General features: G+C 42.0%; 1 protein-coding gene across 1 annotated transcript in view; it reads right to left on the bottom strand.

Annotated features, from left to right (window-relative positions):
• Window positions 1-16593, bottom strand: part of DSCAM (DS cell adhesion molecule) — a 758565-nt gene that overhangs the window by 240458 nt on the left and 501514 nt on the right. The window contains 2 exon segments of the mRNA XM_006024681.1: window positions 1335-1508; window positions 5893-6012. Of these exon segments, the coding sequence (XP_006024743.1) occupies window positions 1335-1508; window positions 5893-6012 (294 nt within the window).

Here is a 16593-nt window from a genome sequence, read left to right as displayed (position 1 = left end):
ATAACTTTTATAGTCAAACTGGTAGTAACTGGGTATATTTTTTCTTCTCTGCTTCTCTTTCCTCCCGTGCTCTGCAGCAACACTTCTTTTACCTAAACTAAAGATCCCTGTGAAGCCCAAAAATACTGTGGGGTCTGCTCATCAAAAGGCCAAAGATTGGGACGTGCTGAGTTTGAAACACATAAGGGGATCAGCTTGTTCAGGCTGATTGACCCATTTTGGCTCAGACGTGCCCTTATGAACTGAATGCTGGCCCATGAGGGTGTCAGCTGGACACCCAGCCGGATTCAGAGGGATTCTGTTTACCCGTGTGCTTGTGTCTGACTGCAGTTTATTGTTGCTCTGATGAACTGATTCTTGGCATATGAGGGTGTCAGCCTGTCCATGCTGATCAACCCAGCCGGGTCAGGCGTGTCACGTTAATTTGTGTGTATGACTGATTTGGTGACTGGAGGAACCCAGCCCCATTGATACCGAGTCCTGCAAGATAGCTCCATTAGGGGTGAGGGCTTGCAGAAGGAAGATATACAGCTCCGTACAGAAACACAAGCAGCACACTGACAGAATTACCAAGACCCTAGAAACGTATCCCTAATAAATGAGCACACCCCAAAGAAATGGGCAAATCTGGTAACGCTGTGGGCATTTTAATTAGAGCAGTTCCTGAGAGCTGCTTTAATTAAAACGTCTCTGCCCCGCCCTCACCCCCACCCTGGAGCAAGTGTATAGACGCCCCTGTTTTTAGTAGACACTCTTGGTCTTTCCCCCTCATTACCCATTATCTTGCCTTTATCAAAGATTTTTTTCACCATACCTATTCTGTTAAACTCTATCAATGACTGTTTAAATATATTTGTTTAGAGCAGTGTGAATTGAGTGGCACTCCATTTCATAAACAAATTTATTTAGTGCTTACCTGCTTGAAGAAGGGCAGAAAGAAGAAGCAGCAGCTGGCAGAAAGAAGCAGCAGTAGTTGGCAGTGCTTCAGTGAGTGGGGATAGGAGGATTTGGTGGAAGGAAAGAGCCCACACTTATCGTCTCACTGGAGCCTGAACTTATCTCCCTTATGTTCTCTCTTCTGGGAGCATGTTTCACAGCCTGCTGTAGCAACCTGGTCGAGAATCACTTATATCAAGTGCCATCTTTCTGTCTCTTCTTGTCTTTTTTCCTCTCCTAACTAAATTTTATCTAGCTATATTGATACTCCTGTTAATAGAATATGTGACTGTTTTTCAATATGAAATAAATATTTTCATGAGGAATAAAGAGGCGATAGACAAGCCTTTAAAACTCAAAAGTAGTACTTGGATCACAAAAAGTGGTTTAGTTCTTACTTTTAACAGTGAGGTACATTGACTTGCTGACGTCTGCTCCCACATCATTGCTGACCTTACAGAGGTAGTATCCACTGTCTTCCTCCAGCACGTGTTTAATCAACAAGGAGCCATTTGTGAGAAGCTGGATTCGCCCATTCAAGGCAATTGGCTGGAACTGGGGTACACCAGCACCTATAGCAGAACCCAACAGATTAGCCAGGAGGAAAGAAGTAGGAAAGAAGAATTTTTAACATAGCAGACATGATAGCTGCCAAACTGAATTTAATACAAATGAACCCCTGATTTCTGGCATCACAATCAACAGCAGAACACACTAAAAGCCCTTTGCCAAAAGGAAAGCTATTTAATGTAAAGAAAAGAATCACTGTCTTATAATAAACTGTAATATTAACTCACCACAACTTAAGAAATGGAGGCCGAATGACAAGAGCAGCCTGAGGTGGGGGTGGGGATGAAAGAGCAAGAGAGATTTGCAGATAGCTCATGGGTAAAAGGCACATTTGTTGTATATTTAGTGGCTGATAAATTATTCAAAATTACAGCTGAACAGCCACAGAAGTATGCATCCCTGATGCATATACCAGATGAATTCCTTATGATCATGAGGATGTCTATTGTAGTAAACATGGAATGCTGGAGGGACCTTGTTCATTAAACTCAGGGTAGTATGTGGAAAAACACAAGAGTGAATGCTTACTTGCACAGCTAAAAGTCTGATCACACACCACCCCTGTGGTCAGCATCCAGATTGCTGCAAAAATCATGTCTAAGTATAGGCTCCAATTTTCCATAAAAATCTATAGTTGGTGCCCAGCTCACTCAGAACAGGTTCCAGCCCCTTTCCTTTCAACACTGAGAAGAAACGAGCCATGTGTCTCTGGTGTAACTGTACTGAAGTCTAAGAAGCATAACAAAGATGAATTTGGCCCACTGACTTCAGTTATCAGGGAATGCTGAAGTGGAATTGCTACTGATAAGTAGTCAACTAAAGAATACACTCACATCCCCATGATTAGATTTATAGTAATATACATGTGCATACCTAGAAAAATTAACCTGGAGACGTACCTGGCTACTATGTGCAGACATACTATAATCTGTTTCCTGAAATTTTTCTTTTATACTACAGGTGATAACATGGGCGACTGGTGCCACCTTAGTCGGGGGGGGGAGGGTGGAGGGGGCATGTGCCTACGTATCACCACTGGGTGATATTGACACCCTTCTCTTCTGAAGTCTTGGTTTCCTATTATAACAAATTTATTTTCTTCTATTAATTGTCTTCTACCTCTAGGAATCTCTCTTTTCTCCAGTTCACAGCCCTACATACTGTTTTTAATAATCACTGTCCTTGCATTGTCAGACCTATTGAAGAATACCTTGCATTTGAAAACTTGTCTAACTTGTTTCTATCCATGCAATTGGTCCAAAAAAAGTTATCACCTACAAAAATCCTTGCCTCTCATTAAAATCATATATATTTATTATTTGCTAATGGGCATTCCTTTCAAACAGTACATATTCTCACAAGGCTAACAGGAAACCCATCAAAACTTATGTCCCTCAAACTCTATTTTGATTCCAATGTGTGTGTCTACACAAAATGTTTATTGTGGAGCTGATTAATTAGCTCCATAGTAAATGTCTCAGCATCTATGTGTACATCCTTATTAGGTTGCGGGAAACTAAAACTCTGAAGCAGGGTAGGACTTGCCAATACAAATCCTACCCTGGTGCGGAGTTTTTTTGTGCTCAGCAGTGCACGTATAGATGCTGAACCTATGGCTGGTACACAAGTGTGCTTAGGTACAGGGGCTGCCTGCCAGCTAGCCCATGCCTGGGCCAGGGCTCATTGCTCACCCCAGCTCCACACAGGCGTGCAGCTGGAGCTGCCTGCAGCAGAGCCAGGACTGCGTGTTGGCCTTGCTGGCCCTGGACACTGGTAGCCAGAGGGGGGGCCAACCTTGTCAGGGGAGCACCCGCTGCCATCGCCTCTGGGCGAGCCCCCACCCACCACACTTGCTGTGGCTTGTGCACATACAGAAGAATGGTCAGACGCCAGGGTGCTAGCCGCCTATCCCTGGGCTCTCTCAGGGAGAGGCAGCTGCATGCCAGTGGGCTGCCACTACAGGTGGAGCCAGAGCTGCTCCAGGAGGTCCAGGAATGTGGCCCAGGTCATGCAGAAGGCCTCCAGCCACTTATCATCCCAGGTGTGCTGGATGATGTGCTGCCACCAGTCCTGGATGGCTCATTGGGCCCAGAGGTGGTGAGGCTGGAGGCCCAGGAGGGTGACAGTAGCCCTGGCATTGGCATCCTGGAGCCCATTTTCAGCATCCCTGCCAGGGTCCAACCAGGCAGATGTTGTGGAGGCAAAAGGTGTTTGGTGGTGGCCCTGGGATGGTGCATGGCAGGTGGGCAGGTGGTCACTGTGCGTTGAGGAGCCAGGACGGCTCAGGGCCAATGTGGCACCAGCAGGAGTGTGGGGCCCTGGTCATCACTCAGGGGCATGGGATGGAGCAGCCAGGGGCAGGGGCAGGGGCTGGAGCAGCCATGGTGTGGGGAGGCACAGGCAATGAGGAGAGTGCTGCTGCATGCTGAACCTACTCTTGGGGTACACTGCTCCTGGGCAGGGAAGTAGCTGACCAGAGAGCAGTGAGCAAGGCTGGCTTTTGAAGAGGGCTGCTGGCTCCTGGCAGCTGCAGCTGGAGCACTCTCCAGTGGTGGCAGGGGCCCACTGCAGGGCCCTAGAAAGTGGGAGCAGATTAGCAGCAAATCTGCTTCTGACTCCCTGCACATGTAGACGCATGCCCAGCACCATTTATTTGCAAGTAATTTACTCACGAGTAAACTCGTGCCACAACAAATGCATATGTAGATGTGCCAATGATTACTAATCATGTCTTATTGCACACAATGTGCTCTGTGTTACAGCTAAATGTCCATTAGCAGCTATGATGATACCACCCTGCTATTACTTGGATTTACTTACTGATTAGGTCATAAGTTCCCAAAGGTGACAAGACTGTGCATGACAGCCACTTTCCCTTTTACTTAATGAGTAATATTAAAAGTCCAATATCAATCAGGATGCTAACTGGCTTTAGGGATGGTAGATACCCTGTAAACTGAATGGGGCATTTACAAATGAGATATCACTTGTATGTTTTGTTCCTAGTCAACTCTGCCACTGGGCTTTTTTTGGATCTTGGTAAAATCCTAACTATAACAGGAAAATTACATATTGTAGCTTGTTAAAACAAGATAAATTATATAGCTTAAAGATCTGTGCTTTTTAATTAATATGCTGAATGAAATAACACTATTGGAATAACAAAATAAAGAGGCAGCAAAGAAATATTGTCCATGCGATCTAGGCTGGAACAAAAAACCCCCTCCAAAATTGAGAAAGGAAATCACAAAAACTGTTAAAAATTCTGACATTTTGACCACCTCCAATATCAACTCTGACTTTGTTCCAAACAACAAATCCACTGTATCCAAGATTGAGGAAGAGCTGAAAATGGAGATTCTTGAATTAATTTCATGTAAATGTGAGAGAAGCTCCTTAAAATTAAACCTCTTTCTTTTCCATTTCTAATATGGACTACTTGACCTGGCCTGACTAAGCCTTCTCCATCATAACACAAAAAGAACATAAACAGCACTGTTTCTTTTTGTCCCTACAACATATAAAGTAGCAATGAAATTATTTCTTGAACTCTTTAGATTAATTTCACATTTTCCATCCTCTGTTGGTAAAACAAAACACATTACTAAACTATAAAAAAGACATGTAGTACCCAAAAAGCACCAAATTTTATTTAGAATTCTATTATTTATTTGTTTGCTTGCATGAACTTGGTGCAATAATGTATTATTTTTTACAAATATGTAAAGGGTTAACTTAGATAGATAGTATGTAAGGTTTGAAAAGCTTGTTTCCTTGAATGTTGCCAGCTTCAACACAAGGTAAGCATGATAGATAATTGCCTAGAAGACACAATCTAGGAGGCAGCACATTTTAATTAAAAAGCTGTCAATTTCATGTGGTTACCTAGGGTCAAGTGGGGCCAGTTTTAATGTTCCGTTACATGAAAAGAAAATGTTAAAGCATTATGTAAAGTGCATACTGAATTACTGGTTATGCTAATGCTGCCTGACCTTTCTTCTTTGCTGAAAAGATATGATTGGCTATGCTATCATAGAGTTTAAAGAAAAAATCAACCAGGAGCAACCAATGAACATTGCCCTGAAGGTCACAGTAATCAAAGCAATATTTCTCTTTCCCCACCTAGAAATTTTATTTAGCATTACTATCAAGAACCTACAATTCATCTAGAGAGTCTTCCTGAAATACCAATGAAAAGGTATATGTACATACAGAAAGATAAAACATACCAATTTATAATAATATCCTGTTCATCCATATATCAGGAGCTAAGCTGCGATACCTTGACTCAAGTTCAGCAGTACTTCGTAAATTGTCCTACTGAATTAAATGCAGTAAGGTACTAGCAATTAAAGGAAGGTTCAGAATCTGGGAGAGTTGTCATACCTTTTGAGTACTTCCAGACAATAGTAGGAACAGGATAACCTTCTGCAGAACAATTGAGGATTACAGCTTTTCCATAAATCCCGTCTTGGTCACTTGGTTGAACCACAAATCGAGGGGGAACTGCAGTGGGGAAAAAGAAAACGAATCACTGAGAAATTGTATAGTTGAACATTATTGGACAACTCTAGAACTCTTATTTGTAAGAAAAGTTAGAAATGGGCAAAAAAACCAACTACATAGAAAGCAAGAATAAACAGATTTCAAGTGAACTCCCATTGAGGTCTGTCCTGGGCCCAGTGGTGTTCAACATGTTTAATAATAATTTGGGTGGTGGCACAGAAGCTTCTTGAGCAAATTTTCAGGTGACATAAAACTAGGAAGAACTGTGAAAACACTGGGGGATGAGAGCACAATTCAGAAGGATCTCAACAAATTGGAAAGTTGGGCTAGAGCTAACAGGATGAAGTTCAATGTGGACAAATGCAAGGTGCTACACCTTAGGAGGAATAATCAAAAACACAAATAAAGAATGGGTGACACCTGGATGGCAGCACTATGGTAGTCCTGGGAATGTAGAACACAGACTCAGTGTGAATCTGCAGTGTGATGCAGACACACAAAAGGCAATGAGTTTTTGAGATACATCAATGGAAACATTAGGCGCAGGACAAGGGAGGTGATAGTGCCTCTCTATTTGGCACTGATTAGACCTCGTCTGGAGTAGTGTGTGCAGTTTTGGCCTCCACATTTTAAAAAGGACATGAAGAAGTTAGAGAGGGTCCAGAGGCAGGCAACAAAGATGATAAAAACCTTGGAAAGCAAGTCATATGAGAAGAGGCTGAAGGAGTGAAGCATGCTAAGTTTGCAGAAAAGGCATCTAAGACGGAACATGATAGCAGTCTTCAAATACTTGAAGGGCTGCCATAAAAAAGAGGGAAAGCACCTTTTCTCTCTTGCTGCAGAGAAGAGGATGCACACCAATGGCTTAAAGTTGCAGCAAAGTAAGTTTAGATTGGATATCTGGAAATATTTACTGTTAGAACAGTGAGGCAGTGAAACAAACTGCCTAAGGAAGTTGTGGACTCCCTATTGCTAGAGGTACTCAAGAAGAGGTTGGACACCCTCTGGTTGGGGATGATCTACTTGTAGTTATACCTATGTTCTACTATAGGTATTTCCCATGCTTCTGGGTTTTGTTGGTTGCCCTGCCCCATCTTTCTGCTACATGGATTAGGGTGTTCTAAGCTTTCCCAGTGGTATTCAGTGTTGGCTACAGCCAAGGCTGGGGTGTGCCAATGCTCATACTGGGAGCAAAGTTTTAGGTCTTGTCCTTCTATTCACCATGTTTGGTGGAAGGAATTTTACCCCATGGTCAGATTGGTATGGACTGTGGTGGTTTTTTGCCTTCCTCAGTAGACAGGGGAGGGGAGCATGGCCATCTACCTGGGTTCTCTTGAGCATACATTGACAACATTTGATAGAAGGACATTGGCTGCCATGGTTCCCCTGCTTTACCTGTGGCAGGTTAGGGTGTTAAGATCTGCATTGTGTCAGGGTTCATGGTAGTCTTATGTAGAGTGTAGATTATGGGTTATATAGGATGGTTTGGACAGGGATCCTGCTTCAGGCAGGGGTTTCAACTAGATGACCCATGGAGGTCCCTTCCAGTCCTACTTCTCTATGATTCTGTGATTCTAATGGTTTCTCATTATGTAATCAAATAAGCTTTTTCCACTCAATAGTTTTTCTTTGTTTGGCCCCCCATTAGCCTGATGCTCTTGAGTTCGGCCACCTCACTAACTAGGCTCCTAAATTTACTATTAAAGTTGGCCCTTCTGAAGTCTAATGGTTTGAATAAGGTGGTTTTAAATTAAAGTAACATAATTAATGTATATTTGTTGTTGCTATTTCTTTTGCTTTTCTCATATTTTCCCTAAAATCTGCCAGCATACACAATTATTTTAGGACAAAAATGCAAAAATTTTACTGGTTTTTAAATATCCATTCAAACTCTTTCTTCTACAGCAATTTGCCATTCTACATTTTTATGTAATCTATCATAAAGCTGTATTCTAGATATGCTTTCATTCCAATCCAGCATAAATACTGGCCTGACACGGGAGGCCAGTGTCACTGTTGAGCCGCTAACACAGCTGTTTGAGCTCTCATGGTGCTCTGGACAGGTACCTGAGGACTGGAAAAAGGCCAACGTGGTGCCCATTTTTAAGAAGGAGAGAAGGGAGGAGCTGGGTAACTTTAGGCCACTCTTCAGTCTTACCTCTATCCCTGGGAAAATACTAGAAAAAATTATCAAAGAGCATATTTGTGGAAGCCCAGCAGGGGAAACAATGCTGAAAGGAAACCAGCATGGGTTCGTCACAGGTAGATCCTGCTTGACAAACCTTATAGCCTTTTATGACCAGGTCACACACTGCCTTGACACAGGAACAGAGGCCGATGTCATCTACCTGGATTTTAGGAAGGCCTTCAACACAATTTCGCATCCTATTATCATAACGAAGCTAAAGGGCTGTGGAGTGGACGCCTACACAGTCAGGTGGGTGGCTAACTGGCTTAGGGACCGCGCCCAGAGAGTGGTGGTTGACGGGTCATTCTTAGCCTGGAAAGAGGTGGGCAGTGGGGTCCTGTAGGGTTTGGTCCTTGGGCCAGTGTTATTTAATACCTTCATTAGAGATTTGGATGAGGGTGTGGTGAGCACCTTCTCCAAATTCGCAGATTATACCAAATTATGGAGCAAAGTGAATACACCAGTGGGCAGGGAGCAGTTACAGGCTGACCTGGACAGGTTAGATCAATGGGTGGAATGCAATATATGCAATTCAACAAAGATAAACGTAAGGTGCTCCACCTGGGAAGGAGGAATCTCCAGCACACCTACAGGTTGAGTAACGTCCTCCTTAGCAGCTCAGAGGATGAGAGAGATCTTGGAGTCATAGTTGACTCCAAGATGAACATGAGCTGGCAGTGTAATGAGGCCATCAACAAAGCCAATTTCACCTTGTCGTGTATTAGCAGATGCACAACCAACAGATCGAGGGAGGCAATGTTCCCCCTCTATGCGGCATTGGTCAGGCTGCAGTTGGAGTACTGTGTCCAGTTTTGGGTGTCGCACTTCAAGAGGGACAAGAGGGTTCAGAGGAGGGCCACTCGCATGATTAGTGGCTTCCGTGAAAGTCCCTACAAAAAGAGGTTGAGAGATCTGGATCTCTTCAGCCTATCCAAAAGATCGCTGAGGGATGACCTTGTAGCCACCTATAAATTTATAAGGGGAGGACACCAGGGAATTGGGGATGCGCTGTTTACCAGAGCACCCCAGGGAATAACTAGGAATAATGGGTGCAAACTAGTGGAGAGTAGATTTAGGTTAGACATTAGGAAGAATTTTTTTACAATAAGGATGGCCAGAGTCTGGAATGGGCTTCCAAGAGAGGTGGTCCTATCACCTAACTTGGAGGTCTTCAAGAGGAGGCTTGACAATCACCTAGCTGGGGTCGTCTGACCTTGGTCCTCTTTCGTGCCAGGGGCAGGGTGTTGGACACGATGATCCATTGGGTCCCTTCCAACTCTAGAATCTATGAATCTATCAATTATTTGTATGGTGCTTGTTGCTCAAATTTTGGAGTTCTGGCTAATCAACTTTATGTTGGGATTTTATTAGATGCCTTGCAATATTTATCAGAGTGGTTGCTTTTTGAGAAAATGCCTAAAATGTATCAATAATCATGTATAATGGAGAACCCAAATATTTATAATGATAGTCAGAGCTGACCATTATGGGGACCACCATCAGATGGTAATGTAGGAATGTGAACTGACAACCAGGAATGGCTTTCAGAGCGTAAAATACAAAGTGAACCATAGGTTCTACACAAAGAGTGAGAAATTAAAGCATATACAGATTGATCTAAAAGTTCACTAAAAACAATGGGAGCTTTCCCAGTAACTTTAATGGGCTTTGGTCCAGGCCTGCAGTGACCAAAACCTGACAAAAAGGGAAGTTTGTACATTATTAATGTAATACACACACACTTAGGGTTGTGTATGGTAAAGTGTGTTCTGGGTTTATGTTGCTGTATAACTTGTTTGTGCTGTATATTTTGCCTCCTCTAGGACAGAAAGAGAACCACCTACCACCCCCCTCATTGCATTCAAGCCATTGTCTTAAGATCCCCCCCAAGGGACCTGTGGAACCAGTTTAGTAAATCTGGCCACTTCACCAGGAGTGCTGACCACCTTTGAAATGATTGGTCTGCATTAGCAGTGTTCAAATAATGCCTCTTTCTGGTTGGAACCAAGTGATGATATCAGAAAAGTTATTTAAGGGTCAGGTCCCCTGGGCTGGGTCTCTTTTCTGCTCCTGGGGCTGCTGAAAGCTGAACTATGAACCAGAAAGCCTGTTCCCCATGGGGGAGGACTTCCCCCACCTTCAGTGGAGAAGCAAACTAAAGCAATGACAAGGGTAAGCCTCAATTAATCCCTCAAAGCCACCACATGGAAGTGCAGTTCAGTGTTACTGCTTCACAGTGAGCAAAAAGGGGCCCTTTGCAACACAGAAGGACCTCCTTTGAAGCTCCCTGCAGTGCAATGGACACACGAAGAAGTTCATGGGACTCTCCAGTGTGGGCCCCCATCTCCATCCCATTGCTCAAGGGCAGGTATAGATGAACAGGCCCCCAGAACTATCCTTTGGGGAGTTCCAAGTCCCAAGTCCCAGACTGCCTGGGTAAAGTCTCCCCAAGAGGGTGCCACCTATAGACTCTGCTTTGCAGTTTATAGTGTTTTGAAATTATAGTTAGTGTTTACTTTTGTTTTTTCTTTATTTTTTGTAATAAATTTGGAATTTGTGTTTATACTGCTTTTGAGGGCAGGGTTGTTAGTTTTACTGGACAACCTAGTGATTCCTTTAGTGTTTCCCAGGTAGACTGGGTGGGGGCTTGAGCCAAGGTAAAATGTATTTAGTACCCCAAAATTGAACTCAGCCCTTGTTGTTACTGACAGGTGCTCAGCAGAAGAGTTACATTTTGGGGGCTCATCTGGGATCCATTCAATTTTTGCTTTTATGTCCGTAACTTTGGGGTGCTCCCCATACCAAAATTTTTGGGGGGTTGCCTGTTGTACCCCAAGACAGAGGATATGTTTTGTATTCCTCACAAGCAGCATATAGTGGTAGATCAGAATTGGTTTGAATTATGTAAATGTTAAATGGTGTTGTTATTAATTTGCCCAGGTGTCAAATTCTGGGCTGGGGAGAGAATGTAACACACACACACTCAGGGTTGTGTGCAAAATATACAGAACAAACAAGATACACAGCAACATAAACCCAGAACACACTTTACCACACACAGTCCCAAGTGTGTGTGTGTTTACATTAGTTTCTTCAATCTTTAAAAATCTTCTAAATGGTGTCTGCTATACTGCCCCAGAGAAAATGATGTTAAATGACTGAAGCTGTGATAACTGTTTTTATTAACCTTTACTGAACAGCAGTATAAGGATGCGGCAGGGAAGCCAAGGTGGTTGCCACACACAGGGGCAGTGGCAACAGTAGCTTCTAGTTGCTGCTGCAACCACAATCGAGATTGCAATTGTATGGCTGTAGTAAAAACATTTTTTTCCATTCCCCACCCCTGTCGTCCCTCCCTAATTACACTACTGTTACTGAGATTATATGCATCAGAAAAACATCACAATGGAAATGCAGTAGAAATAGAAGAATCACTAATGTTCAACCAATAACCTAAGATGCTCTAGATGCTCTTGCAGACTGATCAACTGCAAGATGAGTTAGCACTGGTAGGAGCAATTACAGACAGCAGGCAATTATTTTAATAATAACTTTCTGAACTGAAATCCCAAAGGTTAATCTGGGACACTGAACAAATTATAATATTGTGATACTGTTTATTAAGTGAATATGTACAAAGATAATGTTCAGATTTCAAGAAATGTCTGTAAATTATAAACATGGCAACAAATAACTAAAGGCACTAACAACAACAATATCTGTCTTTCCACTAGAAGAGAACAGCTTCAGCTTTATTACTTCTGCAATGGAAAGGGTTACTATATTTATTGTTGATAATTATTCCAGCTTTCCAAAGGATTGCCAGGCTGCCAAACATAAATCAAGTGGCATGTTAATTCACATGAAAGCTATTCACTAAAACTGCAGCCCTAGCAACACTAATCTTGGACATGGTTGCAGTCATTAATAGAAAACATTTACATCAGCATATGCATGTTAATTGTTATGAGTCCAAGCCCATTAGCTCACCAAACAGAGGCAGGGTTTCTAAGTAAAGATTTTCCAAACTCTGCTAAATATATATAGAATTAGTAACAGAAACAAACTTGATTGCATATGGCACACAATGTAGTGAAATCAGTGTGTTTCACTTTGAAAATTGTTAAGGAAAGCAAATTATCTTTAAAAAAATAGTAAAAAGCTACTCACCAGTAAAGCTAGACAGAAAATAGATAGTATATAGTCTGACTGTTTTAGGAAACAATCCTGTAGTGTGCTCTGCTGAAAAGACCTACAGTTCTAAAGTTATAACTCAAGGCTCACTCATGGCCATGTTTATAACAGAGAGGAGGAGATGTCATTTTAACACTAATGATACACTTGAATTTAATCTGGAACTGAATGTAAATGTGTTCAATTTGATAAGCTTGATGGATATGGGAACAGAGACAATAGAAAATGGGTTGATCCAAGAGTATAACTATTCAGAAATTATAGACCTAGTAGTGTTGGCAAAATGGTTGGCAACAAAGATGCTTCCCATATAGACACAGATTACTGTATCATCTAACTACAGTCAACATAAGACTAAATGAACATAATAGATGACTGAATAAAAGTGAGTCTAAGGTAAAATGCAACTAGATACCAGATTTTTTTTGTCCTTCAATATGTGGACACAAGTGTGTTATACAGTTTTACAAAGATCACTTGCAATAAAATAGTTCTCTAATTTCTCAGACTAGTTTCTGTTGGGTAAAATTTAGGATATATTATATATTATGCTCTGGCTGACAATGGGTATTTTGCATGAATTGATGATTCTCATGACACAGCATGCTGCCATGTTATCAATTGCTAAACAAGGGTATAAAAAGCTCTAGAAGAGTTAGAAAACATTCCCAATTACTTTAAAAGTTACTCAAAATATTACTATACTAGACAGTTTTCATTTGTAAAACTCACGAAAGTTTACAAAAATGGATTTCTATGCTTGTCACAGTTTCACAGGAAGGAGTAGAGTCCAACATTCATCAGGCAACCACAATTCCCACTGAGTTCAACACACCTGAATATTAGGTCAGCTGTGAGAACTCAACACTGCTAACTCCAATTTGTGTGCCCTATCTAACACACCTGGCTGTCTTCTCTTTTCAGATGGGTCAGGTGGCTTAGTGCCATAAGAATAATATCTGAAACATCTAGACTCCTTGAAATCACCTGTTCTAGCACAGGGATTTTCCATCTTCCTAGAAAGAAATTCAATTTCTTGCATTGTATTCTTATGTACTAAAGATCCCATAGTATTTTTGGTACATGTAGAATTTGTGGCTTTTCTCAGTTATCCTTAGCCAAAACTTTCCCTTCCCTTTTTCTGTACACTGGCTGACTCACTTTTGCCCACAACAGATGCAATGCAGGGGTGCTGTATATGCACATAATTTTCTATATCAGTTCATCAGTAAAAGTTCCATCAGTTCCTGTATCCTTCCCTAGACAGAAGCATATCATTTTTCCACCAGCCCACAGGGATTACCCTGCCTTGTAGGACACAGGATTACCAGGGTAAAGATGACCATACACCTACAATTGGTGAAGTCCTTGTGAGGGAATCCCTTGAGAGGCTGGACATCCACAAGTCAGTATGCGGGCCCGGATAGAATGCACCCAAGAGTTCTAAAAGAGTTGACTGATATCATAGCATGGCCAATGGCAAGGATATTTAAGAACTTGTGACTCATGGGAGAGGTTCCTGAAAATTGGAAGAGGGCCAACGTGCCGCCTATCTTCAAGAAGGGAATGAAGGAAGACCCAGGGAACTACAGGCCAATCAGTTTGACCTCAATCCCTGAAAAGATCTTGGAAAAAATTGTTAAAGAATCCATCAACAACAGGCTAACAGAAGGCATTATTCTGAGAGATAGCCAACATGGCTTCATTACAGGTAGGTCATGCCTGACTAACCTCATTTCCTTCTATGACCAGGCTGCTGTCATTTACTTGGATATCAAAAAAGCCTTTGACTTGGTCTCCCATGATGTCCTTATGGTAAAATTGTGGAGCTGTGGCCTTGGCAACCTTACAGCCCCCAAAGAGTGATTGTCAATGGAACTGAGCCATCATGGTGCATGGTGACCAGTGGCATCCCCCAGGTTTCAGTTCTCAGACCAGTACTCTTTAATACATTCATATATTATCTGGATTTGGGTGTCAGAAGTAGACTGGCTAAGTTTGCAAAAGACACCAAATTATGAGGAAGTGTGGTCACTCTAGAGGACAGGCTGGGGATTCAGGCCAACCTGAACAGGCTTGCAAGGTGGGCACATCAAAACCTGATGACATACAACATAGAGAAATGCAAAGTGCTCCACCTTGGGAGAAAGAACCCACATCACACCTATAGGTTGGGCAGTGCTACACTCACTAGCACCATGACCGAAAGAGACTTGGGGGGTCACGAATGACCACAAAGTGAATATAAGCCACCAATGCATCTCAAGCAAGACCCAAGATGTTATTCTCCCACTTTACTCAGGCTTGGTGAGGCCACAGCTGGAGTACTGCATCCAATTTTGGGTTCCACACTTTAAAAAGGATGTGGAGAAGCTTGAGAGAGTCCAGAGGAGAGCCATGCGCATGATCAGAGGTAAAGAGAGCAGGCTTTAGAAGGAGAGGCATAGGACTCTTCAGCCTGGAGAAGCATAGGCTCAGGGGAGACTTGGTGGCAGCCTATAAATACATAAGCGGTGTGCATAAGAATCTAGGAGAATATCTGTTCACCAGGGCACCCCAAGGGAAGGCAAGGTCAAAGGGTCACAAACTGCTGGAAGACTGTTTTAGACCGGACATGAGAAAAATCTTCTTTACCATCTGAGTGTTCAGAGTCTGGAATAGACTCCCCCCAGAAGTGGTGCAAGCACCTACTCTGGACATGTTCAAGAAGCGTTTGGATGATTATCTTGCTGGGATCATCTGACCCCAGCTGACTTCCTGCCCTTTGGGCAGGGAGCTGGATCTGATGATCTCACGAGATCCCTTCCAGCCCTAGTGTCTATGAAATCTATGGGCATGATATTTAAAATGATGTTGAGGGGAGAGGGGGAAGGGAGGGAAAAATAAACTGTATCTGATTAAGTGTGTATTCAATGTTGCATAAAAGTTGAAAAAATTGGAACCCCTTCACAACAGTCTCAAGGCATCATATGTGATTAATCTCTGTCAGAAAAGGAACAGTAATTTTATAAAGTGGTTTTGGATTCTTCATCATCAACGATGCAGGTATAAGTCACTCTCATTTTCCATTTATTACTATTATTATAGAATTTAGAGCCAGGTGGAAAGCTGAGGATGCTGGATTCTACTGTTTAGCTATAGAACCATCACATTTTAAGCAGTGATATAAAAGCTTCCAGACACTATTTCACAAATACTGTAAGCTTTAATTCTTATTGGGCAGGACTGTGTCTACATAGGAAAATGGAAACTTCACTCTGTAAAAATTAACTGCATACAGTGCCAGTTGGTGACAGTTCTGCTGGTGGTTTTGAAGGTTTAAACTTCTGACTGGAGTTACTAAGTTGCCACTGAAAATTCAAAATGATGCTACAGGTAAGACAAAATGACTCAGATGTTTACAATTATTCAACAGATTTTTGTGTGCGATTTTTTTCTGTTTTTTTCTAGACAAGCCAGAAGACTCTTTTCCTCCTAGGTATGAAATGGGAAGTAATCAGCGGAAAACTAGAGAGGAAATGCCTTTTCAACAACAATGGTTTATTTTGCGATTATATTTTCAAACTAATGGTTTCTTCAGCATTACTAACTTATTTTTGAAATATTAAAACAATTTTAAGAACCCTATTCCTTTTTGATCCAGACTTCTGCATATAATTCCATACTGTAAAGTTGCTTCCATGTTCTATTTTCTTCAAGGCATACACTTGGACCTTGTTGAGAAGATCTGGTTGGTAACTACACCAAGGTCAGTAGGCTGAGGGGCTAAAATAGAGTCAAAGAAGCAATTTGCCTGGTGCTTTTCTCTGTAATGATGGGATTTCACCTCTTCAGCCCAACCATCACTTCACAAATGCATTAAAAAATAGAGGTGTAGGTTAAAAAACAGAATGAGACCAAGATGGAATGATTCCCTTCTGAATATTACCCCTGGACCAGAAACTCTGTATCATGAGTTTGTCAATGTGAACATTTTAAATTGCTTGATCAGTGAGTTCCTTTAAGGCTAGCTCATTTAATACAACCCATGTATCTGTGATAAGGAATGAGTTGTTGAATTGTTTAGTTCAACAGCAGTAAGCTGACAGGCTCAAATTATTTAATGGTTGAATTCAGAAGAGCCTAAAAGGATATTTTCCTTCAATGTTATGACTGCTAGTTACAGGCTCTAAAAAAAGAGAAAACAAAGGATGACAGAA

This window comes from Alligator sinensis, unplaced genomic scaffold, assembly GCF_000455745.1.
Source record: "Alligator sinensis unplaced genomic scaffold, ASM45574v1 scaffold424_1, whole genome shotgun sequence".
NCBI classification, from domain to species: domain Eukaryota; kingdom Metazoa; phylum Chordata; order Crocodylia; family Alligatoridae; genus Alligator; species Alligator sinensis.
This window is presented reverse-complemented; position numbering and strand designations above follow the sequence as displayed.